At 41.2% G+C, this 20,853-nt stretch overlaps 1 protein-coding gene across 4 annotated transcripts in view; it reads left to right on the top strand.

Annotated features, from left to right (window-relative positions):
- SORCS1 (sortilin related VPS10 domain containing receptor 1) overlaps positions 1-14,503 on the top strand; it is a 257,959-nt gene extending 243,456 nt beyond the window's left edge. Inside the window, exons 24-28 of one of the 4 annotated variants that reach the window (XM_066554121.1) lie at positions 7,474-7,573; positions 10,844-10,949; positions 11,123-11,283; positions 12,718-12,836; positions 14,146-14,503. In XM_066554121.1, the coding sequence (XP_066410218.1) occupies positions 7,474-7,573; positions 10,844-10,949; positions 11,123-11,283; positions 12,718-12,836; positions 14,146-14,202 (543 nt within the window). In that variant the 3' untranslated portion in view covers positions 14,203-14,503. The other 3 variants (XM_066554122.1, XM_066554120.1, XM_066554119.1) reach the window with 3 other exon arrangements.
- Positions 14,504-20,853: the final 6,350 nt, after the last annotated feature.

Genomic DNA, 20,853 nt, shown 5'->3' with positions numbered 1-20,853 from the left:
GCTTGCCAGCTTGCAGGTGCAGACCCAAAGGAGTTACAGTTCTGAATTATGTTTTCTAATTTAGAAGAGAAACTTCCAAGTGTGCAGGGAATAAAATGGGAATAGTTTACACAAGTAGTGCAATGGAAAAAGGTTCCTTAAGGAAGCACTTCATTACAGAGGTTCCTTTCTTCATCACCTGAGCTAGACCACTGCTCTGCCATGGATAACCATGAGGGGTGTATGTGGTTTCATGGACTTTCACATTTAACAGTAAATCTCATTCATATTTAATAACCATGGGAGGCTTACATTTTGCTGTTTCCCCTTGAGGTGGATTAAGCTGTTCTTTTTTTATCTAATACATACTTATTTGGCTTTGTAAACATACTTTTAGGTCCCTTTGTCCAGCCACTTGTCTCTAGGCACATAATTCCCATTGATTTCAGAGGCACTTAGATGTCCACAATGCCTTGACAGTCTAGGTCTTGGTTTCCCATTTATCAAAGTCAATAACACTCCTTTGTGCCACTCATGTTTTATGAGCCTGAACACAGTAGGCCAGTAGTAGTGGGACTGCAGTAGTGCCTCACTTGACAAATGTACATTTCCATGCAGTTTTCCATGAGGGTAGTGCATTTATGTCTCATCTGTCTTTTAGACTGTGGTTAGATGGTAAATATCATTTTCTTCCTCACTTGATGCATCGCTTTCATACAATTGTCCCATATTATTTTTTTATGTATACATAGAATCAATTATTGTCATATCTGTTTGCATTTAGAAATGTGAACTCTGCATTCCTAATATTTTCCATTGGAGACTAAAGTACCTTTAAAAGGTTTGGCTGCTGTTGACAGCCAAAAAAAACTGCTACATCTGAGTCTGGGGAAGTTTCTCAATGTGCAACATAGGACAACTTCACCTAATACATAAATACAAAAAAAGTGCTTGATCCACTCCACTTTCTGTAGTCAGTGCAAAGTTATTCTTCACAGTTTCGTAAAAAGTCAAAAGGCCTTTTCATCCTGCAGAATCCCAAAACACATTTGCAAAATCTTGTATTTATGACAGGAATATTGCGTCCTTTTTTTCCCCCTTCTTTTTCTTTTTTAATTGGGTCATTTGATTGCTCTGCTTCATTGGTAGTCTGTCAGTAGCTGAGGACAGACTACCACCCTGCTTAAAAATATAGAAATAATTGGCAGTTGTCAAACAGTGGTCTTTGATTTGCATGCTATGACTGCAACAACACTGAAATATCCCAAATCTTGCAAAAACAGCCACCCAGAATTGCCACTGGCCACTTGGGCTGGAATGCAGTTGTCACACCATCTTCATGGATGGGCTGGGTGAATTTGATGATTACAAAATTCAGATCTGCTAAATCTGAAATAAACACACATTTCTTCAGTGAAGGACAAATCTCTAATAGTAACATTTCAATGAATTGAGTTATTTTTAGCACAAATACAGTTCAAAATGAATGTTCAGTAGGAAAATATCGTAATCAAAATTCAGTGGAGGGCAGTTGCGATTACTCTTTATTTCAGTGTATGGTTTTACTCAGTAGGAGGATTCTGAGGGGTTACCTTTTATTTATGCATTTCACAAATTATCTTCTTTCCATGTTGTTTCCTAGTGGGGGATTTTTCTCAAACATAAAAAAATGCATTTTATTTTAGTAAAATGAAATGTAAACAGAAGGTACATGATAATTCTGAAGTGATGTTTTCATATCAAGAAAAGGTTTCAGTGTTATCCTGAATTTCTCTTTACTTCTCCATTTGGGTGCTTTTCACTGGCCTATTCAAAATTACCGTAAAAGTATGCAAAACAGGGGTAGGAGCAAATAGTTAATGACATTTGAGGCCATTAATATTTTCTCTGAGAAAAGCTCTCAGCAAAATAGCACGATGGAGACTTTGGCAAATGGTAACATCAGCTGGTTGGTAGCCAACTGTACTCAATATGTTGCAGCTGAGGCCAGTGTCTGTATCCAGCCAAAGAGATGGGAAATGACATGGATGACTGATTATCAAATGGACAGTGATGAACTGCAGAGATTAAATACCTCTTGTGAATTTGAAACATTGACAGTGGCATTCAGGAAGGCTGTAAGGGTTTACCTCTTGAGATTCTTTCCTTAAAGCAGATTTAGTTTTGCATCTGCTTCTTTGCAGCTGATGGAGCTTCTGTCTTATTTTAGCGTTTGGGGTTTTCTTTTGTCCACCCTCCTCAGCTTTAGTGTTTCAGTGTACTTGCTTTCAGTACTTTTCTTTCCTCTAATGTATTTCAGATGTGCCCATCACCAAAATACTTTTAGCAACAAGATCATGACAGTGAATGCCTTCAAATCTTACAGAAAATTGTGCCAATCAGTCCTGGAAATTAAATTCCAGGTAGAGGTTGATATATAGGGTAAATCATCTAATGTTTACGAGGAGAGATTTTTTTCAACATCTGTGCCTTTAAATGAAGATCAAGTCTTCCACTGGTACTTAGGGGAGGTTGGACAAGTATTAAGAAGTAGAGGCAGATGAGGAGAGGATGGAATAATGTGAACCAAAAGACCTTGTACCAGGGGCTTTTTTCTTTAGCCAGCTTTTCTTAGTAGCTGCTTGTGTGCTACAGGAGAGGCTGTGTAAATCTCTTGTCTTAATACCTTTGAGTTAACTCCTGCCACGTGACTATCAGCCCTCTCTCCCTCATCTTTTGCTCAGTGTACAGAGCAGCCCTTGATTCTCAAGGCTGTTTTTGGTTGCCTTTGTTCATCAAAAGTAGATCCTGGCTTTTATGTCCAGGTCTCTGGGTTCATATCTGCTGTTCCATTCTTGTCCCAGAGTAACCACAGGAATATCCTCTGCCTCGTGCTCTCACAGTGTCCCTGGATACTCCCAGCAGCTTGAATTTAGCATCTTCCATTAAAGATGTGCAGAAATTCCTGCTGGAGCCAGGAAGTCAGTGCCTGTGCTCTTTTCAGTGCTAAGGCAAGCAAGCTTTAGAGGCCCCATGTGAAGTGTCCAAGGTTATCCAGGGCAAGTGGCACAGTTTAAAGTAATCCACATTGGCCCCACTTCACTTTCCCAATGTTGGTTCAAGTTTCTTCCTACTAAATCAATGTGCCTAATTCTTTCCTTAGTTGTTTATTGATTTGCTCAATGAATTGAAGTGTAGCACTCATTAGTTGAGATCTTTACACAGTATCTATAAAATTATCAAGATTCTTAGCTAGTGCATACTGGCACAGTTGAATCACATTCAATTAGCCTAAAATAATTTACACCAGGGGTTTCAAAAGTCAATAAAGGTATGGGAAAATGCCCTTCTCAGTGATAATTCTACTTCTTGGTTCGCATAGTTGTTTTAGAGTCCTAAATCTGACAAAATGCTAAGAGCAGCCAAATTAATTTTTGTTTTGTTCCATTTTTAAATTGGAATCTCTTTTTTTTTCATTCATAAATTGTCTGTTATTATTATTCATTATGTGTCCTTTGATGAAAAATGATACATGAAGAATAGTTCCTATTACTGAATTATTTTTGCACATCATGCTTAATTCTGCAAATGAAGCAGATAAAGTCAATGAGGCTCAGTTAAGGACCAAAACTAATTTTGAAAGCTAATTATTTTCACAAGAGAGACTCTTGAAGACTATAAATTAAGAGGTTGCTATTCTAAGAAGTTTTGTCTTCAGCTAAGTTAGTTGCATCTCCAGGAGGGAGAGATGAAGAGGGGGAGGCCTGAGGCCAACCTGTTCTTCAGATGAAGGTCTGGCTGTTCAACTGGAGTTGTGTTGCTGTTTTTGAAACGGGTCAAAGTACTTTGATGTTTCCTTTTCTGCTTTTTAAACCAAAATGCATCCATGGTATCACTTTGAGTGCAGAAATAAAGGGAAGCACAAACCCCACAATGTTCACCATTGAAACCTTTTTATTACCTCAACAACTGAGATCAGCCTTTTCGTGGAAATTTAATTCAGAGGCACTATATTAATACTGCAAACAAGTCAAGTCAGAACCACTCCTAGAATAAAGTCTGATAACTGAGATAGAAATAGGCTTGAAGGCAGAGGAATCTCCAATCTCAAAGCAAATGTCCTGATTGACCTCTCAGTGCATCCTTGGGACCATGTGAGGACCACAAACTTTGCCAGGTCCAGCTTTGGAGGGCAGTGTCCAATCCCAATGTAAAATTTGATCCTTGAGGTTTATGCAAGCTGCTCACTGACCTTAAATACTGCCCTTTTTAGGCCATTATGTATGGTTTCTATTTCAGATAATTTTTAGGAGTACAGAAATGCATTTTCTCTCTGTGTATCTGTTTTGAAGAGAATCTTGTTTCCTACATAAAGAAAAACGAAAATATTATACCAAACAAGCAAACATTTTAAAAACACATCTGAATGCATCTGTTCTTCTCTCAGACGTGTGTGTCAGGAATCTCCAGAGCTGCCTGAGGAAGGCAGATGTCTGATTCTTACTAGAATTCCTGGCACTTTTGAAGATCTTAGGCTGTTACTCACTTTTTTAACTTGTTCAGATTCCATAAAGACCAAGGCAAAAAAAAAAAAAAAAAGCTGTACACAAAAAGCCACTGGGAGAACATGTAATTAATCAAGCTGAGGAAATATGCTTTATACTCTGCACAGAATGAACAGTGTTGCTGCCAGTTTTGACACTTTGTGTATAGTCCTGGAACAGTTACTGCTGTTTCAAGCCTCTGCTGAGACACTGATGGTCTCAGGCAAAAATTATTTTAGTCTGAGATGAATTTGTACAGGATGTTATACAATGAAGTCCTCATTCATAATCAAGTAAGAAAGCAATACAGTAATAATAAATTTGAGTTGTGGCTCTTTCTTTTCCTTACTACTTTACCCTTACTTCCTGTCTCCTTCCTGTTTTTTCTTTCCCTTGGCCATCCAGACAGGAATACCTGTTGATTTTTCTCTCACACATCAGCCACAGCACCTCTCAGCTGCAGTTTTGCCTCTTCACTCAGTGCCCCAGGAGCCTGCAGGCAGGCCAGGGGAGATCTCACTGCCCTCACCAGTGCCCAGCCAAATCTCTTGTACCTTCTCATGCTGACTTTCTCCAGATTCTCCCATTCTTCCATTTTTTGCCCAAATCCTTGAGGAAGCCATTCTCCAGTGCCACATACAACATTTGCTAGCTGCAGACTCAGTTACATACCACTGTAAGCCTCTGCTGTATAGAAGGCATCATGTGTGTTTTCTACCTCTGCTCTTTCCCTGCCATGTTGTGCAGGTATCACAATGTGTTGAAGAGGAATGACACACACTGTGGTTGTCTCCTTTCTTTAGTTTACTGTCTCATATTTGCCTTTTTTTTTTTCCTCCCAGAGGCTCAGCTGCCCCAGCAGCATCAGGATCTCAGAGCAGAAAGGAAAATTCCTGCAGGGTTATGGGAGAGAGCTGTTAGGTTTTAGGTAGGACTGGATACAGCCAGGATGATACTTTCCCCATTAGTTCCATGAGCCATTAAGGTACCTGGCTTACACCATATCAATCTGCATCTGTTGCTCTAGTTTTAGAGATTAAAAACTTTTTATAGTTGCCAATCTTGGTTATTAATATGCTCAAATCCTTAAAGAGGGCTATAATTTGCTTCCCAGGCATTCTTCATGTACTGCACATCTTTGTGTCCCCATCCCTGCTGCTCTGAGCTCAACAGATGGCTCTTTGAATGCAGGTGGTATTTTTTTCTTGCTATTGGAAGAAATATATTTATTGCTCATTCTGGCACCCATGAAATAAATTGTAACTTTAAAGAGATATATTTAAAAATATAAATAAAATGCCAGTAAGAGTTATTGCCAAATTGATATTGGACCAAAGGCACATATTCAAGTGATCAGCAGCCAGAAATGAAGTGTATGAGCCAAGAGTATTGAAAGAACCATTAAGAATGTTAAAAAAATAAAAGAAGCAGATAAATCTCATACTGTGATGAATGATAGCCAAGGAACATCTAATCATATCTGGGTAGAATTTACTGAAATAGCTCAACCAGGCAAAAATGAAGAACATGAAAAAGATGGTGTAAAAATTATTGGAATGTTCTTTTTTCTGACAATTTTTCATTAATCTTCAAGAAGGAATAAGGATTTATTTAAAACAAATTGAATTAAGTGGTGAGCACTAGAATACGATTCCACTTGATCCTGGTATGATTATAAAAACACATTCTCATCAACTGCATAGTATAGGTTATGGCAGATGTTGTGTTTCCAGTTTTCCAACCACCTCTCCCTAAATAAGCCAACCTGGAGAACTGTGACTGTTCAATTGGAAAATTGATCTCTGCTGTAAGAAAATGTGAGATACATGAAATGTCAGGCAAATGAACGTACAAAAGACACACAGCAAACGGTCAACACCATGTCTGTAGGCTTCCATTCCTTGATTAATCTATCTAGATTTTTTGTTTTTAATGGCAACACGCCTGAAACTTCTTGCATGTAATAAAGTGTGATGTGGAAAAAAGTGGATCTGTGCTCATTGCAACAAACTGACTTTAAAAAAAGGCATGTTTGCCAACAGATTGGACCACGGTTTGGCTCCTTTACTGTACAAATACAGATTTCACGGGGTCTTATCTCAGCAAATGCTCATCTTTTCTGTTGTGTCCTTAAAGGAGGAATAATCTGCTTCATTTCTGCTCTGTTGATGTCACCAGTTATGGAAAGATAATCTGGTGATCTGAATGCTCTGTGGAATATCTCCCCCATGAAAGAGAGTGGGTTATGAATGTAACCCAGAAGAAGAGATGGAACATGCATTTTGTTTAAGCCACGTTCTGTAGTCAGTTAACACTTCCAGATTCAAGCTGGTTCTGGTACATATTTAAGGATTAGGGAGCAGCTGTCTTAAATCTCAGAGCTGGATGAAATGAAATTTGCTTTTAGAACTTGAAAATTAACTGCAAGCTGTGGCAAGGGTCTAAACCATTCATTGTTATTCAGGTGTATCACATGTTATGAGCATCCTCTAAGAGCATGGAACTGGCCACTCAACAAACAAGCAGTTATTTATTAGGAGCAAGTGTTCATTTACAACTGAAAAGTTCCTTTCCCTTGAAGAGTGAATGAGTTCACTGATGTGATGCTGCTGGCTGGTCCTGTGGCCACTTTAACATGAGGGTGGAACGTTCCCTTGGTGCCCAATTCCCTTTTGCTGCTGGGCTGCTCTCACAGAGGTGTGACTGGGCACCTTGTTGCTCAGTCAGTGCTGACCATACACAAACCACTCTGTCCAAAATCCTTCATTGTGAGGTGATAGGAATCTGTGCTCGGAAAGTCTGCAAAATCTTTCCTTTGCCAGCAGAAACAAATTAACAAATACCTTTTTTGGGGTTTTTTTTGTTTTTGTTTTTGGTGTTTTTTTGGGTTTTTGTTTGTTTCGTTTGGTTTTGGTTTTTTTTTTTTTGTTTTTTTTTTTTTTTGTTGTTGGTTGGTTTTTTCCCTTCCCAGATTTCAGAAACACTGATCCAGAAACTGAACCAAAACCTGGTCCATTTTGAGTTGAAGCCAGGAGTTCGAATCCTTGTCCATGCTGCCCATTTAACAGCAGGTGAGTATCCTCTCTCTGTGTGTGCCTTCTGTGTTCCTCTATATCACAGCAAGCAATATATCAATGGTAGTAGTGTGCTATCAGCTGTATTCTAAACATTTCTTATTTTTATATCACAATAACAACACAGTATATGAGCAGACATTAAAATGTCTGCTCTACCTCACCTTTCTATATCATGCCAGAAAGATATAATGGCTTTTTGCATTTACAGCTAATCCTTTTGTTTTCCTAGGTGCAAGAATTTACTGTTTTTTTGGAAAAGTGGTATAAGTAGCAGCAGAAGTGTGCATTTCTTGGTTATCTCTGAAATATTCAATAGCTAAGCAGCACCACGGCATTTTCAGCCTGGGTCTCACAGTGCTAAAGTTACCTGCTAGCCTTGGATATGTTCAGATATTCTAGAGTCAGCAAAACAAACATTCAAAGCAACTAAACACTGCTCAAGGGTTGTTCAGTATGAAAGACTAGAATCAATATAGATATGCACAAAAATAAGATCAGGCAGTTTGGGCCTTAACTAATCCTATTTCAAAATAAGTCATCTCCAAAGTCCTGATATTTAATTGCATATGTCACTGTCTATTCTGCATGCTAAAAACTCATTTCACAGCACAGGTCCTACTGAACAAGAGATGGACACCCCAATCTACACTCTTAGGAGTTCATTTTCCCCAGGCACTGCTGATAATTCTGATCAGTTGGTACCAGATTCTTTTGATAACTTGCAAACTTAAACCCTCAGTTCATTTGTACCAGCAAACTGCTCTCCAAAAACTTTTTGTGGTATGAATGGATTTTCCCAACCAGATGTCAGTCCATGTGCTGCAGCCTTGTAAGCAGTAAGAAAAGAGAGACTATTAAGAAAGGGTGTAATGTGACTGCATTTAAATTCCCCCAAAGGCCTGGGGTTTCCAATATTTCATTTTTCCTAAGCAGAGCTTTATAGTATCTGTCCTGAGAATATTGCTGTATGTTTCTGCTTTCCATTAGCTGTGGAGCAGATGGGCAGATGCTTATTTTTAGACAAGTTAGAACCAAAAGCATATAATGTCAGCTTCAAAAATAGAGTTATGTGCAATTGTTCATAATTTTCACCAAAAATGCATGTTTTTATTTGTATTTACACACAGACACCAAGAAGGAGTACTTTTTGTCTCTAACAGATGTAAACACTATTTTTTTCTGTAAGGCAGGCTTTGTTGTACTTTCTCAAAGCCACTGGTGAATGATTGCTGTAACTGGACTCACAATGTCCTATAGGAACCCTATAGGATTTTTTCTCTTGCAGAAACAGGATTCAATGAGAATGCAAAATGAGCTTGGATGGCCAAACTATGTATTAAAAACCCAGAGAACATCCACTGTGAGGTCTTTGAGGGATTATGTCTCCTTAACAAGCTGCAGAGGTCATGTTCTCCATCTAAGCAAAAGGCCCAATATCATGACACCAAAACTTGTGAATAGTTCAAAATTTGACAAAGAGCCATGAGAGACTTACTTCTCTGCTGAAAGCTATTGTTTTGGTTGTTAGAAAATAAGAACTGGCCTTTGGAAATCCAAGCTTTTATAGAAAATTAAATAAAATTAACCAGGGAAACTTGGAACACAGCACAATGCCAGAAGCAACCCTTGGAAGACACATTCCCAGGGGATGCACGTGCCCAAAGGTGCTGCTCTGGGCTATGTTATCCCTTCTTTCCCAGCCTTTTCACTGATTTTGTTCTGGACTCTGGTAGCTATGGGCTGTAGTTGGCTGAACCACAAAGCTCAATGTGTTTTTGGAAGTGTACACACAGATACCTGTGTACAGCTACATTTATGATGCATGCCTGGGTGCACATTTATGTTCCCCTCTGTGTGTGCCTGCCCGTGCACAGCAATATTTTCTGCAGCAGAGGACCTGCAGGGAGCAAAAGTGCAGGTATCTAAAGTAGCTTGGAGTGGACATTCAAGCAGAGCCTGTAGAAATGACACTGTCTGTGTATGTGTGTGTGAGTGTGTGCATTCCCTGGAGCACAGAGAATGACAAGCGTTGGCCTCAGCACATTCCAGACTTCTTTCTTCTTTGTTCAGACCACACTGGAGGAAGGATTAATTTATGGCAATTATAGACAACAGATTGTGATTCATTCATCATGTTCATTCCTTCTTCTCATGAGATAAGAAAACAAACCAATGTCCCCAACCCAACAGACAACAACTTCAACTCTAAGGCAGAGGAAAACATGCCAATATTCCTCACAAAGCAGTTAAATAGCTGTTTATTACTAGGCTCTCAGTGCAGCATTAGAGAGGAACATTGAGTGATGCTGAATCTGAATAGGCTGGAGAGCCACTTTGTCATCCCACAGAGCTGCAGAGACCCACAAAACACAGGTGGAGAGGGGACAGATTAGAGATGTGTGAGGAATTCATAATAATGGATCCTTTCATTCTGGATCCTGCTAGATGTGGGAAGGGGAAGATTTTTCACTTCTCTTTGCAAATTTTGGGTTTATCAGTCTGGATGTGAAGCTGGAAATACATGTGCATGTGTTGTGTGTGCCTTTGCTTGTGTGAGCCTGTTGCCTTGTGTCTTCTGCCTCTGGTTTAGGAGGGGTCTGTTCAGTGCATGTGAAGAGGTGCAAGAGGGGGAGGATGTGTTTGGCAGCAGTTCAAGTTGAGTTTGACTGCCTTGCAGAGGAGGGCACTACCTGGGCCATGTTCTGTATTTGAGGATGTGTTTGCTCCTTGTTGGGGCACAGCTGGAGCTCTGTGTCTGTCTGCAGTACAGAGTCTGCAGGAACAACTGACTCCTCTGCTCCTAGATGTGAAACTGCTTGGAGGCTCACTGCCTTCCTGTGTATGTGTGTGACAGTGATGGAAACTCTGTTTAATGCCATTCACTTTGTATTTTTGGGAAATCCATGCTTCTGGATGGGTTGGGTGGCCTTGTTTTGGGAGGGGTTATGGCAAGATTGTGAGCAAAACTCTGAGGAGAAATACAGAGAGGCTCTTTAATTAAGATTGGTTTTGATGTGTTCAGGGTTTTTTCATGAATCTGAAAGTCCTCTAAAGGGAAAGCTGTGGAACTTCACATCAAGAGGTATGTTGAGCACAGGTGATCTGAACTTGGGTTTCTTCCCAGGTGCATTAAAAAGGGAGAGAAGCCCAGGAGATATGCAGACCTGCTACAAGTGCAGTAAGAGGGGAGAATGAACTGTATTTCTGGAGGGAGCAGCTTTCACTTCAGGCTGGAGGTGGCTCTAACCTTCTCCTCTCTTGCAGCTCCCCTGGTGGACCTCACTCCCAGTCACAGTGGTTCAGCCATGCTGATGCTCCTCTCTGTTGTTTTTGTGGGACTAGCTGTGTTCATCATCTACAAGTTCAAAAGGTATGACCTTCCCTGAGCCACTTCCTTCTCTCCCTTGCTGCCTTTTGCTGAGGTGTTTGGGGTTTGTTTGCTGGGTTTTCTTTTTCTGAGAGAGTTGTTTTTTGGTTTGTAAAAGCTGATACTACATCATCTGCCAGAGTACCACACAATGATGGTTTCTGTTAATGTTTTAGGAAGATTCCTGGCCTTAATATATATGCACAGATGCAGAATGAAAAAGATCAAGAGATGGTCAGTCCAGTCAGTCAGAGGGAAAGCATACCTAATGTCCCTCAAAGTGAGCTGATGAGCCCTGAGCAACTAGTAGATGAGAAGTTGGAAGTCCACCCCATAGGTAAATAACTTGCAGCATCCTGCAGCTGGTCAGACTCCGACTTATAATTGGCTAACCTTTTTCTCAGCCTCCCCTCTTCCCATATTCCTGCACAATCCTTCTCCCATTCTCTTCTGCTGCAACGTTAGTTTTGCTACAGGAAACCTTCTAACTCTTCCCTCTCCCTCACTGCCATGTGATGAAAAGGAGGGGAACAACTTTAGGCTTTTTCTCTCTCCTAGTTGCTCTACGTAGATCCCCTCCCCTTCTCAAAAAAATCCTGCTGGCAATGTAATTTATTTTGCTGGGGCTGATATACTTGTGGGGCTAAGCCCCATAGCCAGAAGAACTGATGAAGCTCACCTGGAACATGGAGGTGAGCAGGTGATTCGGTAAGTAATATCTAAAAGCTAAATATCTGCTGATGTTTTTACTGCTGGGATCTCTGTGCTGTGCCAGACCCTGCTGCCAGCAGCAGTGTTAGTCTGGCTGATTCCCAAATAAACTGAGTAAAACCTGGGATCTCAGTATTGGACAGCTGGGTTTATCCTCAGGCTGACTTCTCTCACAGGCCTATGTGTTTGATTATTTCCAAAAGCAGGCTTTTTTAGGACCTAAAGTGAATAGATTTGGGCAGAGCATTCTGGGATCAGTCTGTTTTCTGTTACCCTGGCTACAGTAGAAGTACTGGGACAGAGCAGGGAGGTTTCAGTCTGGAGACATGTTCTGCTAAAGCCAGGACTGCTTAGGCAATGCTCAGCTTCATTCATGAGGTGACAGTTCTGCAGGTCCAGACTGGAGGTACCCCTGCAAATAAGGACATGCACCTATTTTAGAGGAATTAAAGAGAAAAGACTGCCCAGGGATGTTGTGGACTGTCCTTCTCTGGAGATACTCAGAACTCTCCTGGACATAATCCTGTGCAACCTGCTCTAGGTGAAATTGTTTTAGCAGGGGGGTTGGACTAGATGTTCTCCAGAGGTCCCTTCCAACCCCAACTATTTTGTGATCTGTGACTTAGGCAGGAGTGAAGCACAGTTGCAACTGAGATTCCTTATTTGCACAGTTTCATCAGCCTAAACAAACCTTAGATCTCACATGAGGATGTTCCTAAAATCTATTGGAGTGTTTGCTAAAGCAGGCTTGCAGTCATGGCTGCTGCAAGAGAGGGAACAAGGAAAAGGACAATTAAAAGGGGGAGTGTGATGTGCTAAGATTGCAGCCTGTGAAATAACCTGGGAGGAAAAAGGAGAAAGGCTCTTGATGAAACTGATGTCTAAACTGGAAGCACCACTGCAGTCAATGCTGATCTCTCCTAACCTGTTCACTAGGGAGATTTTTTAGCTATTAAAAGCTTTTAAGCAGCTATTCATCAGCAGACCTGGACACTCCTGCATAGCAGGACACAGGATGGAGTGAGGGGACCAACCTTCCAATGTGGTATTCCCCATACAGAGCAACCTCAGGCCACAGTCCAGAGCCCAAGGAAAGGAAATGCAACCAAGGTAGTCTGGACAGAGGACTTCCAAAAAGCTTGTGGATCACCAAGAGATTTCAAGCCAAGACCCAGAGCGGTGGGTCCTAAACTTTAACAATTTTTTTTTATGTTTGGTTTTCTTGTTCTTGTTGTTTTTTTCCCCCCCTAAAAACCTCCAAGGCAAAATTGCTGTAAGATGCTAAGAGAGAAACACCCAGTTTCAAGTCAGGAACTCTTTTTCTGGAATTGGGTGAGCTTTGGGCTTTGAGCTTCCCCTTTCTAAAAGAATGCAGTGGTGGTAGTTCATGTTTTCACAGGTGCAAACTGCAGTTTCAGACTGCAGTGGCAAGGGTCAGTCACTGCTGGCTCTATGCAAGGTACCTTCAAAACTGCTCTTGCTAGTGATGGAAACTTAAACCCTAGAAGGCTCCAGGATAAGAGAAATCAAAAGCAAATTTTGGGGGTAGGTTTTCATTTGGTGCATCTATAGCATTTTTGTCTTTCTATAACAGCCAGAATTTTATATATTTTTCAGCTGTTCTACTGAACACTGCATTACACCAGAAATTGGCTCTTTACAACTCCTTGGTTTGCACCTGTGACTGCATGATCGAGTGCTAAAGTTAAATGTGTGAGATACACAGACTCAATTATGTATCAAAAGGAATCAGTCCAACAAATTTCCAAAGAGTGTTTTTCCATCCTGTCAGTGAGATGAATGAGAAAACTGAATCAGAGCTCATTGACAAAATGAGAAGGTCTGGACCTAGATGTGAACAGAATAGAAAGTGCAAAGGTACTCTCCTATACAACCACCTCATCTGTTTCTGGAAATCAGCAATTTCTTTTTTAATGAGTTTTCTTTCTTTTGGGAAAACAAAGCAAGACTGTAATTGGGTGTTTCTCTTTTGTATGCTTGTTCAGAAACCTTTTTTTTTCCATCACCTTTGACTAACATTCAGGGATCCTGCCTTGGAAGAATCAGAATTAATGTCCCTGCATCATTTAATTTTCTCTTCAAACTCTGGCAACAAAACCTCACTTTCCTATTTTGTGGATGAGTGTGTTTTAGGCACTTCTTTTGCAAATGCAAAGGTTAAGGTTATTTATGAAATCTCTAACACCTTATCATTGCAAATGAGTTACACATTTCCTCTGAGGACCTCAACCCCTCCTTTCCTCCACCCCTCTGCTCCTGCCTTTCCCTCTACCATGGGTGAATCATCTTCATTAGCAAAAGAACAGGACATCATCTTCAGTGTTTGAATGACAAGAAAATATTTCTGGAAAGAATGTGTCAGTCTGGAACAGCTGAATCCCAAAGGCAATCAAGGTGATACCTGCAAGCATCTTCCTTGACTAAATATGCATGTTACTTACTGACTTTTATTTTGTTTTTGCCACAGGAAGTATTTCCACAGCTGCTGAGCCCCAGAGCACAAAAGAAATCCCTACCTATGTAAATGGTTGAATTGAGGACACCAACATCTGTATCTAAAAAAAGGAGGAGATCTCACTGCATTTGGACTTTTTAATTCTTCAGATGACAAAGGGTTTTTAGCTTTAAGCCTGTGCATGTGGACATTATACTGAGACCATAGTGGAACTGCATTGTACAGGTGTTCAATTTTAGTGGGGGTGGGGGGAGAGGAATTGGTACCACTATTCACCCCTGAGGCCCTTTCCCCTCACCCTTTCACTCTCTTTTTTCTGATCTGTCTCTAATTTGTAGAAAATTCATAATGATATAGGCCAAGAATATGCATGGGGGGGGGGGTCTCTTCTTTAGGGAGAGGGGTGGGCTGGGATGTGGGGGGAGAAGGGCTGGGGCAGTGGGAGGTGGGAGGGAGTGTTTAGGGTTCTTGGCTTTAGGTTTAACTGCTCTTTTAGCACTTTGGGCTGCGGGAGGGGTAACTGCTCCAGCAGACTTCTGTAGGACACACACACACACAAAAAAATATCACACTGGAGTTTTAAGGCACTGAAAATATTCTTGGTCAGTCTGGTTTATCTCTCTGTTTGGACTCTGCCCTTCGTTCCTCTAGCTGCAGCTGCTGCCCGTGCCCCACTCTGCGAGGAGGCTGAGTGTGAGTGTGGGTGATGCCAACTGCGAGGCCAGGCTCCTTCCTGAAGAGCTTTCTTAGCTGCTCACACCAAGGCAGTGCCATGGGAGGGTAATGTTCCCTCCTAACCCTGAACAGAACAGATCAAGCATGCATTACAGGCAGGAGGTTATTGCCAGCAAGAACTTACTGAACTTTGTGCCAGCCTTACACCTTCAGTTTTGGCTGAGAGAAAGCAACACCGTCAGCTCTGTGTAGTGCTGATGGCTGAATTTGTCTGGGGGAGCCCCAGGAGATCTCTGCCTTTTCAAAGTCACCCAAAGGCCTGTCAGTTTTTGAAATGCACCTTGTCCACAGAATAGGGGGCAGGGAAAGGTCTGTGCACAGTTTTCCAATGGCTTTCTTTGGCACCCCATTGGTTGCAGATCTGTAAGCTCCTGCCACTGTGGGCAGAGAAGGGAGAATTTTGCTTGAGGTTGTTGCCATGCATTTTGAGCCTCAGTACCACAGGACCACTCTTACACAAGATTTGAATTCTTATAAATAACTTAAGCTTGTATCTTACCCTGCAAGAGGAAATGAGGCCTGTAGGACACGTTCACACAGGCTGTGCAAGGGAACAGCAGGAAAGTAGGATTAGCACATCTCAAACAAGTCCTCCAAAAACACTGGTTAGCTGTGTGAAGCCTAGCCCATGGTCATTACAGCTGTTGATTTCCAACCCAACTCAGGTAATTAAACCTAGCACCAGGATTTTGGTTTGGAGTGTAAAGACAGAAATACTGTAACCAGTGTACACTTGACTAACTATATTAGGTGGAGAAAAGTAGAGGCCAGCTCATAATCAGTGAGGCATTTTGTAGGAGGCACCCTGATTGCTGACATAGGTGGGTTTTGTTCAGTAGACATTGCCCATGGCAGCCTGAGTCAAGACCAGGAGAAATCAGCATGGTAAGTGTGGCCCAGAGTCCCAGGGCAGGGATTTGGTGGTGGTGGCTTTGAATTTCTCAGTCACAAACTGGGCACAGACCTAAATCAACCCACTTGCTGGCAAAACAAAAATGATACCAAGGACATTGGGCCCGTAGTAGTTAAAGGATAATCACAGTACAGAGTCCTCTGCCTCCTTCTGCAGTTTCTCTGAGGACTGGTAGAAACACAGCAGTTTGTATGGCTTTGCTATTATGTTTGCAACTACAGCTTTAAGAAAGATGGGAAAGTTTTGGCTGCAACTGTATAATAGTCCCCACTGAAGTCCAACATTAGCCAACTTATTTTTATAGTAAGCCAATCAAAAAGTTTTCTTATAGTGTTGGAACTATTTCTAATTTTAAAATTACTTTTTTTGATGTACTTTTTCATCTTCTTTTTCCCTTTAGTTAAATACAATGTAGCGTAATGTATAATTGCTATTGTTTATTGCTTTTACAGTCATATTTATTAAACAGATTATGTCTCTAAATGAAGGTCTATGGTTTTTTTGCTCATTCTAGCCTCTATCCCTTATAGATATCAATAACAGTATTAAAACAGGAGGTAGTTGATAACCTAAGGAAGATATATATATATTCACAAATGGGGCAAAATACAGTTCCTAGAAGCAAGATGCCAATATAAAGGTAACTTTCTCACTCCCCAATTTTTATGCTTTCCAAACAAGCAATGGCTCTGAGCAGTTCCCTGGAACTCCAGCTTCATTTCCTGTCCATGCTTATCCTTCCCCATACAATCTCTGTTAAATGTTCCTTTAAAATATATTTTTTTGGCTCTGCTTCTGCCAGCACTGATGAAGGAAAGTCTGAATTATTAGCATTACTGATTAATTTACATGTGAATAAAATGAAGCCTAGGAAGTTTCTGTCAGCTTGCCATATGGTACTGGATGCTTGTTCCTGAGAAAAAAAGGAAGAACACAGAACTCAGGATGCAGCCACCTCTTTTAACAGCTTCAGTGCTCTTTTTTGTAACTCAGGATCTGAATTTATGTGTGCACATAAGTGGGGTTTGGGTATCCTCAAGAACCAAGGCTATGGTATGGCACAATACCAGTCCAGGAGTCCTGGGTTTTCTCATTGGAGGAGGGAGTAGTTTTCAGTCCTGGGCAGACCCCAGTGTAATTAACAATTATTAGCCTAGAATGTTCAAGTGGACACTGCAGCCTTCTCCATTCAGGCTGGAATGGCCACAGTGCAGGTGACTCACTGAGGTGTGTGAAGCCTTAATCTGCTTTAATAGTTTAAGTACCCACCTGAATTAGCAGGCATCTGTTCTGGCCATAAACAGTAAGTCTGGTTTGGCAAGCATTTCTCTACAGCATTTTCAGATCATTCTCTTCAGCTTGTTGTGTGTCCTGAGGCAGAGACTGATTGTTATTTGTAGTTGTTTTCTGGTTTGTGTAACAACACAGTAATTCACTGCTAATGGATGAACACTGTGAGAGTAAACAAAGAATACAAAATACTTACAAAATCCAATATGAATTTTCTCTGAGGATGTTGTCTTCACTTGAGGGAACAAAAAAGTTCATCATTCTTTGTCAGAAGGACTAGAGAGTTAAAATATGATTAAAAAGTCAAATAAAGTATTTTCCTGATTTGATGTTGATTCTCTACTGCCATCTTAACATACAGATGAGACAGACATTGTGGCTTCAGAGAAATTTATACTTCTTCACCTAGAAGGACATTTGAGCAAGATGCTGGATTGCTTTTCCTGAAAATCAGTAGTTATTGGTGTTCAAATACTTTTGGGGATTTGGGCCTCAAACAATTGCTTGCTCTTAATATGTGACTATTTGATTGCTTAAACTCTTTCTGAAAACAGGACTCTTGAAGTACTTGCTAAAGTGCTTATGCAAATGAAGCAGGAATTTCCAGTGACCCTGAATGAACCCTGTCTTGGTCCTGTCAACTTCTGCTAAGACTTTCTGACAATTGCATTTAGTGTGGTACCCAGAGCTGATAACAAGGGATTAGTATTTTATCTGTGTGCTGTCACCTCTCATTGAATGCATGACAAATTTCCTTGTCACATTATATCTCTAGGTACATTCAGTGTTTTAAACATTACCCCTGATTGCAGAGCTACCATGTTCATGGTGTTGAAAAAGAAAACTTTATTTTCCTTCAGTGAATGAGATGCTGTCCCTGCATTTCTCCATGAAACAGAATCATAAAGCATGGGAATAAATAATACTTGAGCTAAAACAGATCCTTTTATTTTGAGTGTTGCTATGATCTTGGCCATAATACCCAGAAGAAAAGACTGAAGTCAGATTGTTTTCTAATTGATAAGATCAAAGTGCTATCATGTACCAAGTCATTAGCCTAAGAGATATATTTCATCTGCAGTTTTAACTTTAGCTTTTTCCTTTCCCTTTTTTCCTATTGGAGAATATGGCTTTCTCTTGCTGTGCTGAAAGAGGGATGGAAATGAGATCTGTGTTGTATTTTTCTCAGTGTGAGGATTTCAAGATATATTCCTTCTTGTTTGCATCCACCCTGTGCTAGGTGCTGTGTGCACCTTGGCAGCAATTGCAGGTTGGGTCTCACATTGTCATCTTGGGGCATTTTGGTGAGTGGACCTCAACCAGACCTTCTCTACACTAGAGAAAATAAACCAGAATCTCAAAGTTTTGACTTTTTTGATGGAAAAGCCCTGAGAGACAAAGGTTCAAGAGAAGGACTGTAGCAAAACCCTTGAGAAGAGAGGCACGATTGCCTGCCTTTGATACAGCACAGATGCAAGAAAAAACCTTCCCTTTATGAAACAAATTCCTCCTCCAGCCTTTCCTAACCAAAGCTCGGTGTGGTGACATTTCTGGGGCTGCAGCTACCCCTGCAAATAACTGCTCCCCAGCCCAAGAGCGTGGGCCACTGGTCCCATGGACCTCGTCATTCCTTTTTGTGCCCCCCATGAGGCAGCTGTAGGGCAGAGCTCTGAAACAAGAATTGGACTGACAGCTGCCTCTGCTCTGACTGCTTGCTGCTAAGAGATGAATAATGCATGCAGCACATTTAAATGTAATGTCACTGAGTGTTTTCGGGGAGAAAACCTTCACTGTTAACCCTGCCTGCATGAGAGGAACATCCTTGTTGGATTCCCTGCAGTGAGGGGCTGAACCTTTGTCTCCACCCCAGAATGGTCTGCAGCAGGTCCCCATGGCCTGTCCTTGTGGGCTGCACTCCAGGCTGAGGGTCCCTCCTGGGACTGAGGCAGTTTCAGTGCAGAGTCCTGCTCTTGAACACTTTGGCTGGAGCTGGAAACTTCCTTAACCTGTGAAGCAGACTGCTCCCTTGGAGTGATCCCTGCCTGATGTCACATGAGGTGAGTGGATGGGATTCAGCACTGTTGAGAATTGGATGGTGTATGCCATGTGGAATATTTACTCCAGATATTTCACAGCAAGTAACTTTTTCCCACATTCCACACTTGCCTAGTCCCACACAGAGTGTGAGAGTCAAACTGTAATCATCCTTCATGCTACCCTGAAGCTATAACATGTCTAGACCAAAAACCTGAGGTTTCTTCCATTCCTTCTGTGGCCTTATGAGTGAGGTGAAGCTGTTTGGTCAAAGCTGCAATGCCCTGAACAGCTGTACTTAATGTCTGTCTTTGGAACGTGCTTTCTCCAGAGGTCCAGAAGAAGCCATAATAAACCTAGAGCCAAAATCTTCCCTCAGCCCCTGCTGCAGAGTCATAGGACTGGACAGACTGGCCTCTGAGACACTGAGACACTGATTTCTCACATGAAACCTTGCAGTGGGCTGTTCATGGAGTAGGTTCTCCCCTGTAGCTACACTGGCTTGTGCAGATAAAATTTTTTTTCCACTATTGATGAACTTGAAGGACTACCATCTGGTCAATTATTGGTGCTCCATTAGTGACTAGAAGCCCTGGCACTCCTGACTGTCCCTGGATGAAAGACAGTTTGATTCCAAAATAATCTACAGCTCAGGAAGGAAATTTTCAAAGCCACAGAAAGCAATTAGGATGTTTACCCTCTGAAAAACATTTCTTTAATGGACAAGAGAGAGTCCCTGTGTGAGCCCAGAGGCTTTTCTTCCCAAAATCAGCAGTTGGGTGATGATTCTCGCTTGTCATCACATTTATCTAGGTCTGGAGCAGGGCCAGAGCCAGCAGGCGTGTCTGAGCCTGGATGTGTCTGCAGAGAAAAGCTCCATGGTCAGTGTGCCAGCACTGCTCCACCAGAGGGGCTGACCTGCCCATCCACATGGACTCATTTGTCATTTCTGGGTTATTTTTTCCCTGCGTTTTCAGACCACATTGACCTGAAAGCTCAGCACACTGCCTGCTGCTTCCTCTCATTCCGTGAGGGTGCCCAAAGAGCCCCCAGCTCTCACATGGCTGCGGTGTTTATCTGTAAAACACAAGCACTTCCTTCATTTACAGCAGTTTTTAAAGTTCCTTGGCCCTTTGATGCAGTTGCAAGAAGAGTTGTTTCTTCTCAGGCACTGTCAGGGTTATTGGACTTAACTTCAGGGGAAAATAAACGCTGGGTTATTTTCAGCAACACTTTGCTGCTTGAAGTCCCCAAGCACTCAGTGTATGCTATGATATAGGAGGATTACATTTAGCAGCTCTTATCAAAAAAGAAATTATGATCCATCCATAAGAATCTATTTTGTCTCTAAACTTTTTTATTAATTAAAAGCAATGATTCCTTTCCCATTAATTATTGCACCATTTTTTTTTTCCTAATTTCAAAGTTCTGGTTTCAGGGAGAGGAAACTTACCTTTCCATCCTTTGTTTTACTTGAACTTTTCCTTCATCTCTATAATATGTCTTCTAATTATCCTTTTTAAATATGATGATAGTGAAGAAGGTGGACAACATTACTTTTTGACTTGTTTGAACTAGATGCAAAAGATAGAATATATTGGCTCCCTTTTGATATTCTGATTTCTACATTGTGTGTATCAACATACTAACATGCAATTTTCCAAAACTTGTAGAAAAAGACAACCTTTACTCCTCAGGAAAAAAAAATAGATAGCAAGGAGAAATTATGAATATTTTTAACTCTGAGG

The sequence above is a fragment of the Molothrus aeneus genome, chromosome 8 (assembly GCF_037042795.1).
Source record: "Molothrus aeneus isolate 106 chromosome 8, BPBGC_Maene_1.0, whole genome shotgun sequence".
NCBI lineage: Eukaryota > Metazoa > Chordata > Aves > Passeriformes > Icteridae > Molothrus > Molothrus aeneus.
The sequence above is the reverse complement of the archived record's forward strand: the minus strand, read 5'-3'. Positions and strand labels throughout refer to the sequence as shown.